Below are 12,488 nucleotides of genomic sequence, written 5' to 3'. Positions count from 1 at the left end.
ATAGTAAAAACTACAGCAATCAAGACAATGTAGTACCGGGCTAAAGACACAAAAATATAGAGTAGGCAGCACACCAAGTAGATCCACATTGCTAGAGACAACTGATACTTTTTGCCAAAGTGCTTGCTAACATAATTCAATAACGGAAAATATCCTTTCTGACAAAGGGTGCTGAAACAAAGGACATCCACATGGCAAAGATACTACAAAAGAGTATGGAGCTTCTCCTCTCTCCCCAAGACACAATCCTCCAGTCCCTTCCTGTGTACAACTATCTGGAAGTTCTCCAAGCTCTCTCCTTTTGGGCTTTCAAGGAAACTGCATTAGGTAAGCAGGACTGATTAAATCACTGGCCACTGATGATCAGTTTAATCTTCTGACCCTCTCCCTTCCATTGAGCTTGAGAGGTGAGACTGAAATTCCCAGCCCTCTAATCCTGAATCCTGCCCTGGTCTGTCTAGTGACTAACACCTTCCAGCACATACATTTAAGGGTTGCCAACCATCAGTTAGTTTTTAACATACAAATGCCTGTCTGGGTATGGAGCTCAGTGCTTTGTGACCACTATGCCAGCACTCTGCCACTGAGGTACATCACCAGCCCCGAAGAGAGCTTTTAAGTGAAAAGGAAAATGATCCCAAAGTAAAGCATATGAGTGTAAAAAAGCATGTGAATATAACAAGCAAGAGGAAATACACAGATAAATCTAAATGAACAGGTATAGTATAATCATATCTTTGGGGGCTTCAAACATACATTGAATTAAAGACACATCACAATAATGACCCCAACAAAATGTACAATTGAATAAGTGGGAATTGGCAACACTCAAATTTACCAAGAATACATGCAGCGATCTCTGGGGACCAAAGTAAACAAAGTAAAACTAATAAATCTCTGGGGACCAAAGTAAGCAAAGTAAAACTAATAAATCTTGGGTGTTAAAATACTGTATTACTCCAAGAAAAAGAAAATGAGAGAAAAATAATATAGAATGGGCAAGATAAATGTCAACTGACTAAATACATGCCAATTAAAAGATAATCAGATTTTCAAAATGGATTGAAAATCAAAACCTAACTATTGCACTTAACAGTAGACATACCATAAGGTTATCAAAAGTTTAAGCTAAAGCAATGGAGTAAGATATTTAGTGCAAATATTAATAAAAAGTGAGAATAGCTCTATGAATGTCAAATTAAGGAAAATTTAGGTCAAAGTATTACACAGATTGGCATTCCATAACAAGAAAATAATCACCAGGAAGATATAATACATAAAGTCTGCATTTTTTATCAGCAAAACTGAAAGAAATAAAAGGAAACAAACTCTCTCTCAGGAAATGACAAGTCAAGAAAACATAAAGAAAGTGGAAAAATTAAGGAAGATTAATGAACTTGGCCTAACTGATATTTATAGTACACAGCAAATTTCAAGGGAATGCAATCACCCAGTGTACAACCTCGGACTACTTTGATATTGTAAGTCAATGACAGAAATATAACTAGGAAGTCCTCCAAATGTTTACAATCTCACCTACGGGGGACCAAAGCAGTAAGATTCCAAGTTTGAGGGCATTTTAGGTAACTTAGTAAGGACCTATCTCAAATTAAAATAAAATAAAATAAAATAAAATAAAATAAAATAAAATAGAATAAAATAAAATAAAATGCCAAGGATACTCATACCAGGGTACGAGAGGGTTTGAGAAACTTCTAAACTCATAGACCCAAAACAAATCACATTGAAAATATAACGCCAGATAAGAAATCACACAACATATTGAGCAAAACAGTAATGAAAATATGAGGTATCAGAATGTGTCAGCTGTAATCAAAGCTCCTTAAAGGAAAGATAAAATTTAAAGCTTTAAATAAACTTTTTCTGGGGGGTACTAGGGATTGAACCAGGGCCTTTCAATGGAGCTGCATCCCATCTATCTATCTATCTATCTATCTATCTATCTATCTATCATCTATCCATCCATCCATCCATCCATCCACCCACCCACCCATCCATCCATCTGTATTTTGATATAGTATCTTGCAAAACTGCCCAAGCTGGGCTAGAACTTGCAATCCTCCTGCCTCAGCCTTCCAGAATACTGTGCAGACCTGTACCACTATGCCTGGCTTTTAATGCATTTCTTAAAAGAAAAGCTAGAGCTGAAGATAAAGCTCAGTGGCATAAGCGCCTGCCTGGCAAGCCCAAGATCCTGAGTTCAATTCCCAGTACCAAAAAATAAAAAAATAAAAAGAAAGGCTAGAAATGAATGTTTTAAGTATTTATTTGAATAAATTAAAAAGAATAGCAAGTTAAAACCCAAGAGAAAAGAAAATATTTAAAAGCAGAAATTAATGAAACAGAAAACTAATCTGTAATGGCAAAACCCAAAAGGCTGAAAGTTAATTCACTGAAATAAAAATAAAACTGATAAATCTCTAGCAAGACAAGTAAAAAAAATGAGACATCAGTGAATGGTCACTTGAATCAACAAATAATCAATATAGTAGTAAGTCTTAAAAATTAGATGATATGGACAAACATAACAAAACTAATACATAAATAGAAAATCAAAGTGATCTTATTTTTCTTAAAAAAATAAATATATTATTTAAGACTTTCTCACTAGAATCCTCCAGCCCAAGAAAGCTTCACCAGTGAAATCTTATAGGCATGTAAGGAATCATTAACAATCTTCACAAACTTCTAAAACACAGTTAAAAAGGAAACAGTCCCCTCATTTCTTATGAGACCAGTATAACTAAGATACTGAAACCTGATTCTACTTCTGTAGGAACATTACAGGCCAATTTCTCTCAAGAAATATCCTTTACGAAAAAAAGATCCTTTAAGGAAGGAAGGAAAAAAAAAAGATAACTAGCACACCAAACTCAGTGATACATAAAAAAGGAGAATACACGATAACCATACTGGGATTATTTTAGGACTGCAAAGTTAAACATTTGAAAAGAAATCAGTATAATTCAACACATTTAACCAAGAATCTTTAAAAATGCATATAAAACCATTTATTAAAATTCAACACAGTTCATGATTTTAAAACTATAAGTAACCTGACCACTAGGTATGAAGTCAACAAATAAAATTCAATTAATTATAATTATGCTTTCAATAATTAGAAAATAAATTCAATAAACCATTCTAATTATACTAACATCAAGAATATCACATATCTAGGAGCAAATCTTCTGAAAGATATGGAAATCCTCATATTGAATGAAAACTATAAAACTTTAAGATAAACATTAAAAGTCGAAGAATATACTGTGTCCATGGATTAGCTGCCTCAATATTAAGATTTCAATGATCTGCAAATTGATCTTTAATTTCAATACAATCTTAATCCAAATTTCAGCGGAGGTTGTATGTGTGTGTGTGTGTGTGTGTGTGTATGTGTTTAGAACCTGAAAAACTGATTCTAAAATGTGATGGGAGAAGTCAGGCGTGGACTGGAGTCACAGTTTATACACTACAAGACATCAAGATTTCTTATCAACTAGAGTAATTTAAGATAGTTGGCACACAGACAGAAGGAACAAAAGAAAGTCCTGAAAATTACTTATATTTATATTAGCATTTGAAGTACACATTAAAATATGAACATTTTAGAAAACAGTGCCATACAGATAGGATTTCATACAAAACTAGGATATTTTCTGATCAACCATATCAATTAAAACCACAAATAAATACTTTTGTTAAATTCTCTCACAACTATGATATGTTAAACACCTTACAAAACAGTTAGTAAACATCCATAAAATCTTAATCTCTTACCTCCCCAAATGCACCTCGACCAATCACCTTTAATATTTCAAAGTCTTCTCTATGTAATCGCATTTGTTTCACTTTCGAAGTAAATGGTTTAGCTGAAACAGAAGAGCAACATCAATTACTTTCTTAATGAAATGTGATATTAGTCAGATATGCAACAGATATGGAACATTATTCTTAATTCTAATTTGAATTTTTATTAAGAACTAAGTCAAAGTATTCTAAAATCTCATCAAACTGCATGAGAATAAACTGACTTAATTTCCCTAAAAACAATACAGTTCTCTTATTTCTCATGAATGAATTACATTTTTAGTGAGAAACATTTTCAAACACCAAATAAAGTAAAAATAATGCAAAGCAGCAAGTACTGTATGTAGAAATGATACCAGTTTACTCTCATATTAAAAATTCTATGTATTCTATCAAACTAGACCACAAAAGTCCAAAAAGTTAGAAAGCATATTTCATGGCACCAGAGAGACTTTCAACATTTTCTGCCCAGTAAATTAATATTTCTTTCAAGCTCATTCCGTAAATTTATTTACTTATCTATTAAGAGACCTATGTAAGAGTCTGCACTATACAAAGCATGATGACAATTACTGAGTTTAAAAACCAGAAAGATGATTACAATACAGTACCTCCCTTCAATAATCTCTGTCTTAAAGATAAACCAGTAGGTATGAGCACCCACACAATCTAATAATTTGACAAGATTTCTAACAGAGGTAATATAAAGTGCTTCAGGACCAAACAGAAACTAACTCCTTAGAAAGAAGATTAACAAATGAATACTACCTTGAGAACTGAGTACAATTTTGCTCTGCTGTCTGGGTTTGACACTATAGACATTCTGGGCACAGGCAGTAACATAAGCAAATGGAGAGAAGCAAAAAAGAATTTGGTGTGAAACTGCTGTGAAGGATATTATGGAGACACTGGTTAAAGTTCAATATTAAAATGGTAATTGTACTGTGGAGATATCTAAGATGTTTTTATTCTTAGGAAGTAGTCACTGAAATATGTACAGTTATAAGATCATGATACTCCACTGTTATAAAATTTCAAGAAAAAAAAAGAGATCAAAAAGGCCTTAAATGTCAGGCAAGGAACTCAGTTGCAATCCAATTAATATATTTAAAAATTGATATTTTAATGAATAAGTCAACACTGCCTATAAGAGAAGTTTGAAACTTTCCTCTACTCATGTCCTTCTATATTCTGAACAAAAAGGAGCTGATATAATTCAAAGGTTACTACATGTGAGGAAAGCTCTCTTTTCTTCCTTCCATGAAGCCAGAGTGTGACATACACCTAAGCATTAGGAGAGTGAAATACACAGCAGGCCTTAAGTTTGTTTTGGTCTGAATATATTTAGCCCTAAATAACTTAGAAAACAGGTGTTCTACATTCTTTAGCCCAGTCCACTACAGAGTTCTGGATTTTTGTTTTAGACTGTAAGGAAAGGAAAGAGACTGGATCTCTATCTACAATTCATACACTAATCAAAGAGATCAAGTTTGAGGGTAAGAAAGATCTCACACTGTGAAAAAGGAGTATATGAAGTAGTCAGGAACTGAGCATTTTTAATAAAATGACCAAAGCATCATAGGTATAAATCAAATGAATGCAAAAAACACAGTAGAATGTGGCTACTGTGTAATAGAGTCCCAGGAGGAAACAAATTACACTGGTTTAAGAAAAGTTTATGAAAAAAAAGTGGGTAAGATACATGAAAACCCACAAGAAATAGTACAGTAATATGGAAATACTGTCCCTCCATTCCCCAGATTCTATACCACCATCAAAAACATGACTTTCTGACCCTAGTTATTTGCAATCCAGTTCAGTTCTTAAAGTTTAATTGTTGATATACCTTCATCTGAGTAACATCCCATTTAATCTGTAAGGTCAGAAATCTAGATATTTCAATTCTCTGAAGCACCATTGCAAAACAGCAAAGAAACTATTATTTTAACCACAGTAACTAAAATTTAATTTATATTATTATTTGATATACTTCATATCATCCTTTTACATGGCTGCACATACCCCAAAAACATAACCAAATGAGTATTATAAAATCATTTGTAATTAGGATTAAACAGTTTGCCAGCTGTATAACTTTGTGAGAGCATATATTAGTAACAAAAATAATAACCCTGTCTATTCTTCCCCCTAGAAACTTGTACAATAAAAATTCTTTCTTTTAACTCTTGTTCTTTGACATGGTAAAACTATTTTACTTTCAGACATTCAAAAATGAGTTCCTTACATTATGAATTTCTTCAGAAGTTTTACAGTCTTGTTTGCTTGTCTTCAAGTAAACAAATGACGCTTGATACTGCATTTAAAACTTACATTGTAACTGAACGTAAACTGCTAGCAAACAAACAATGTTGCTCACATTACAAGAAATCACAGAAATGCACATTAACTTTACAGGAGTTTTCATTACTTACCGGTCAAATGTGCCAAAATTTAAAAATGTAAAATCATCAAACATTGGCAAGAATGTGAATAATAGGTATTGCACTGTATAACTGGTAGGACTATTAACTAACTATAATCTCTATGGAGACTTGGTTTTTCATTCTCTTAACATGGAATATTACTTCAGCAGACACTAGAAATTGAACTTTTTATATCTTGAGACAAACTTTATTTGGTGGTAATGCGGGTATTTTTTGTTGTTGTTGAATACACAGCTGAAACTGCATTGCTTTGGTTTTTGTTGTCTTGATCCTCCCCTTCTCCCTTCTCTTCTTTCCTCTTCTTCTTTTGAACCCAGGACCTTATAAATGTTGGCAAGTGCTCTACCACTGAAATATAATCCCAGCCCCTTTAAACTTAAAGTTCTCATCTCTAACTTGTGATCCTCCTGCCTCAGCCTCCCACACACTAGCACAAGCCTATCATCCTAGCTACTAGGGAGGATGAAGCAGGAAGATCACTTGAGCCCAGGCATACAAGACCAGCCTGAGCCACACACACACACACACACACACACACACACACACACACACAAAGGTACACCATAATACACATATTGAAGGCTCTGAAGCAGTAACATACAAGTATCTCCAGCAATAATGAGAACATATAGCATCTAGATATTGATTTCTAATCACCATTCTTCACCAAAAACACCAAGATTGCCAAAAGAAATGGCTACTATGACAAGCACATCACAGTAATGAACAAAATAACATTATATGCTTCCAGGTGTGATATGCTGAGAATGAACAAAGCATCACTATTATTATGGACAGCTAAGTTAGGTAGAAATATTATAGGCAGTCAGACAGGGCTAGGCCTTGGGGGAGTCAATGTGGAGAATGAAAACACACTACAACTGTGGCCAGAGGCACATCCGTTAAGAGACCAGGCCTCAAGATGGAATGATCAGGCCTATGTACCTCCCCAGGGGTAAGAAAAATGATATTACTTGGTCTAATAAAGTCTAAATAGACATCAGTCACCTTGGTAGGTAACCAAGACCCTCTGATCCATTCTTTCCTAAAAAAGTCTTTGTTCTTTCCATGTTCACTTGCTATATGACCTGCTTCCCCATTAGATCAATATTACCTACGCAGCTACACTTCTAATCTTATTGGTTGATCACAGTTTTGACTCACATTGTACCTACATTTGACTACACTGTACCTTGTGAGTTTGCTCTATAAAATTTCCTAAGAGAAGTGAGCTTGTTGTCAAGTCTCTTTTGGGTTGTCCCACCCCCTTTCTGTCAGGAGCTCTCTCTCTCAATAAAGTTTTCCTACTCTTAACCTGTTTTTCCTTAGAATTCATTCTTTGATTTTGGGGAACACAAACTTGGAGTATCTGACATCTGGCAGGTTGAGAGTTACATTTATTTCCCCTATATCATTCGGAGGTCCCACTGAGATAATTAGAAGGAAATGTTTGCTTAACCTGTTTGACTTGTTTTGACTGTTGAGATTTGTTGTCTTATCTTAGACAACAGCACTAGGGAAAAGTAATGTAAATTATAAAATGCTAAAAAATGGGTCTTTTTATAAAATCTAGTTTATACTTAGGAAATATACATGCCTGTGGTGGACTGACAACTGGTAGTCAATTTGTAACACCCAGCTAAACTGAATCAGCATGGTGCTGGGTATGGAAGACCCACCTGAGGATTGTTGCCAACAACATAAAAAGAGAACTGGAGAGCAAGAGGTGGTGCTGTTGATTCTCCTGGAGAGCTTGTCATGCTAGCTTTCCTGATATGAACTTAGATGTTCTCAGCATCAGAGGAGTGAAGGACCTCGCTGTCACTGAGGATGGCCGTGGTTCACTTTAGGGGAGCGCTAGTCCTTACTCTGAGCATTGCTTCCTGGCTCCAGTACAGATTCCTCAGCCTGCTGGCACAGATCCTTCATCTCACTGGTGCAGTCCTTCTAGCTTCCACCACTGACCTTGAGGCCTTCCCAGTACAGATCCTTGGTACAGACTTGCATAGTCATGGGCTCCTGGATTTGTTGGGGGCATTGCCATGGGCTCTAGGCCTTCAGCTGGACTCATGCAGGACATGGCCATGGGATCTAGGCCCTCAGCTGGATTCTTCAGGTCTCTAGTATGTGGACAGATCTCCTGTATTTCTTCACATCTGACTCTTTGGGTGATTATTATAAAATAATTCTATGAATTATGTGTCCTCTATTAAGTCCTTGTAAATCCTGACTACAACAATGCCTATTAATAAATCATGGCACTTCAACTGCCAGTTAAAAGGCTATAGACCATCAACAGTTCTTATGATGTGGAGAACATGTTTCACTGGGACTGTCTGGCCTCATCCTTCTCTTACACTCTAGAGGAAAATGTTGAGCCTGTTCTGCCTCAGTTTCCTTTTAGGTATGATCTTCTGCTGGTGAGGAGCCAATCTTAGATCTTGAGATTCCCCACTGACCTTTCTAGGCTGAAGGTGACAACTCATGAGCAAACTGTCTCCATAACGCACCATGAGTGCAAGAAGAAAAGACTCCCTTTTTCTCGTCTCATTTCTGATCTTTTCCTGTCACTTTGCATTTTTCTTTTTTAGAGGTATACTTTTTCTATATATTATGAAGGGAGGAACCCTGAACTGTCTTACTCTTTCCCTCCTATCCAACAACTAAGAACACTTTAAAGTGAGCCCATAGAAAATAAGTATTTGCTAATGCTGAAGACAGAGAAGTCATCTTAGATGAGGAACACATATCCTGCCTCTGGGTCAGATGACACATTAGAATTTTGCATGTCCAAAACACACATGAAAACTATGTCCCTCCTTAAGTGTTCTGGGCAACAGACTCCCGGGCATGGGAAACTGAACCTGACACCCCATGGAAAGAACTTACTTCTAGATCAGACCAAAAGGAGCTATTTCCTAAGCACAATATTTAAGGAACCAAAACACATTCATTGCCAACCTCCTGGATGTCTCTCTTCCCTCTTAGGCCTAGTTCTCATCACTTCTACATGTAGAAAAGGGAAGTACTTTTGCTAATGTGGAGGTTGTGGTTGCTGAACATCGGGTATAGGTTTTAACCTGTGAGCTTCATAAGTGTATTGCTAAAGAAGATTGCTTAGGTGATTAGGAAGCCAGCACAAATGTCTTAGGGACTTCTCTGCTCTGCGGCCCAGGACTTTTTTCTGAGCCAGGACTCTTACTTGCCTCTATTTACCTCTGGAGGTGATCTCTTTTACAGGTTAGGAAATGCTCAACCCACTTCCAATTTGCCCTTTGATTTTTCTTTCCATTTGCTTTCAAAGAATTGGAAAGTGATTGTTCACGTCTCTTGATTACTGGTTTAATTTTCCTAGCTATGCTTCCTTCTTTAAACATGACTGTTATAGCTAGAATCAATTGTAGATTGTGCTTTTATAAACACATGCTGGAGTCAGGAGTGTGAGTTTCCAAAGAATGTAGGGTCACAAGCTGGTAAGGGCGGCCAGTCCACCCCAGCCTATCATCTAGTCATAGTCCAGACAGCAGCCACATGCTCTGGGGCAAGTCACCTCAGGAGAGGCCTTGGGGGCACACAGAAACCAAGTCAGGATTAAAAGGAACACATATTTTTCCGCATGTTCAAAATATAAATATAAACCATAGGAAAACCAGACACCTCTGGCCCTCAAGGCACAACTGAATGCATCTACTGTCACTGAGGCTGAAGTTCCCCCTCCTTTGCTCTTTGGACCCTGAGCGTGAGTTTTCTGAGGCAACCTTAATCTAAGCCTCATCCACTATCACTAAGCCTGAGCTTCCCCTCCTTCCCCTCCAGACTCTATGGCAAGGCTTTCAAGCCAAACTTAATTAAAGCCTCTACTGGGCTATATCAATCCCTATTTGATTTTGTTCAAGCTCCTCAAGGACAGTATCCTTTATAAGAGGGGAGGTGAAGAATTTGGCCCTACCCATATCAATGTATCTTTCTCTCTTAGTGACCTCAAACAGATCAAACAAGATCTGGGAAAGTTTGCAGGCAACCCTCATAAGTACACTGAGGTCTTTAGGGGACTTACGCAGACCTATGAAGTAGACTACAAAGATGTAATGTTACTCTTAAATCAAACATTGACTTCTCATGATACAAGCAGCACTATAAGCTGCTATTACATTTGGAGATGAATATCATATTGTTAATTTTAGAAGTCCAGAAGACAGGCAGCCAGGGGAATAGCTGGTTCCTACTGCAGCCCAAAATCCCTACTGGCCTACCAACCAGACGGGAAGGTTAGAATAAAAGGCATTTTCAGACATGTATTCTTAAAGGTCTAAGAAGGACAAAAACTAAAACCTTCAAATCAGGAGAAAGATGAAAATCCCTCTGTCTCCTTAGAACATTTACAAGAGGCATTGATAAAACATACATCCCTGGCTCCTAATTTGGTAAAAGGACAGATTATTCTTAAAGACAAGTTTATTACCCAGTCAGCTTCAGATATTAAAAAAAAAGCTTTAAAAGATGACTTTTGCTCCAGATAGCTTACACGATACTTCAGTGAGAATTGCTTCCTCAGTATTTTATATTCAAAACCAGGAAGAGGCCAGGGGGAGTAAACAAAGAGACCGAGAGAAAGGGTTAGGCCTTAAAAGGAATAGACTAAATCTAATTCCCAGGACTCCAAGAAGAACTGAACAACTAATCTCACTTGCTACCACTGCAGAAAGCCAGGCCACCTTAGGAGGGACTGTGATAAGAACCATCATGACAAGAGGCCTCCTGAGGTATGCCCCAACTGCAAAGTGACCCATGGAAATCTAACTGCCCCTAAAAGGAGGTCTCAGGGATCAGACCCAACTTACCAGCTGGCCTAGCAAGACTAAGGGCCCTGGTGTACTCCCTGCCTTCTCCCTCTGGCCGGACAGTCGTTTTCATGGAGGAGACCCAGGTAATCATGACTACAGAGGAAAAGAAAACCCAGCCTATTGCTGGACATTGGCGCATCTCTCTTGCTCTCTCTTTTCAAAGCTGGCCTTCCTTCCAGCTATCATGTCAGTGAAAGGCGTCACTAAAGAGGAGATAACTCACTATTTCTCACAACCCTTAGCCTGTAACTGGGATGGCTTTCCCTTCTCCCATTTCTTTTTGATTATGCCTGAAAGTACAGTTCCCTTGCTAAAGAGAGAAGTCTTATCTTACTTGAATACTGTAACATATATGTACCTAGGTCACGTACATTACCTCCCCACCATGGAGACAGAAATAAATCCTGATGTATAGGCAACTAAAGGTAGAATAAAAACAGCAATAAGAGCTGCATCAGTGCAAATACATCTCACAGATCTTTCTATTCTTCCTCACCAGAGACAATACCCTCCATGGCCTGAAGTTTAAAAACGTACTATTGCCTATAACTGACAATTTAAGGGTGCAAGGTTACTTATACCCTGTAACAGCCTGGGAATTACTCTAATCTTGGGAGGTCAAAAACCCAACAGAGAGTGGAGATTGGTACAAGACCTTAGACTGGTAAATGAGGCAACAGTGACAATCCACCTGGCAGTATCTCTACCATAAACCTCTCCTTTCTCTGATTTGGAAGATGCTCGTTCTTTTCGTACACATTCGCAGTTTCTTCTTGCCTTTAAAAATTCTCATGACCAGGCCTTTCAACTGACTTTGGACCGTGCTTCCTCAAGGGTTCAGAGACAGTTCTCATCCTTTTGGGCAAATGCTTTCTGACAACTTGGCATGTTTTAAATTTTTCCAAGTCACAGTCCTACAATATACAGAAAATATATTGTTATGTGCCCACTCAGAAGAGCTCTCTAGCCAAGGCACCCATGCTCTGCTATTTTTTCTAGTAGACAGACGTTATAAGGTCTCTGGGTCTAAGGTACTACTTTAAAAAAGTTCAGTGGCTCATAGTTTATCCTACCATTACAAGGTAACTGAGTGGCCTAAAAACTCCACCCATCATGATCTTGGACATAATCATATTTTTTCTAAGAATGTCACTAAAGCCTCTCTACTGACTGTAGTAGAACCCCCATTAAGAGTAAGGGTCCTATCACAAGAGCCAACAATCACAGATTAAAAGATGGCCAGATATAAAATGATTATATGTGATTAAGTCCAACTATAGGACAACTTGGTAAAAAGTTGTCTCCTTATGTTGGAAACAAAGAAACCACTCCTATTTTCATTGGCCTAACTCTACTAAGCACTTGAGAT

At 37.2% G+C, this 12,488-nt stretch overlaps 1 protein-coding gene across 1 annotated transcript in view; it reads right to left on the bottom strand.

Moving 5' to 3' along the window:
- Cdc42bpa (CDC42 binding protein kinase alpha (DMPK-like)) overlaps window positions 1–12,488 on the bottom strand; it is a gene marked incomplete at its 5' end in the record, with an annotated part of 272,087 nt that overhangs the window by 206,671 nt on the left and 52,928 nt on the right. The window contains 1 exon segment of the mRNA XM_005374798.2: window positions 3,802–3,893. Within this exon segment, the coding sequence (XP_005374855.1) occupies window positions 3,802–3,893 (92 nt within the window).

The sequence above is a fragment of the Chinchilla lanigera genome, unplaced genomic scaffold, assembly GCF_000276665.1.
Source record: "Chinchilla lanigera isolate Chin_1 unplaced genomic scaffold, ChiLan1.0 scaffold00005, whole genome shotgun sequence".
Classification (NCBI taxonomy): Eukaryota; Metazoa; Chordata; class Mammalia; order Rodentia; family Chinchillidae; genus Chinchilla; species Chinchilla lanigera.
Note: the sequence above shows the minus strand (reverse complement) of the source record. Positions and strands in the feature narration are given on the sequence as shown.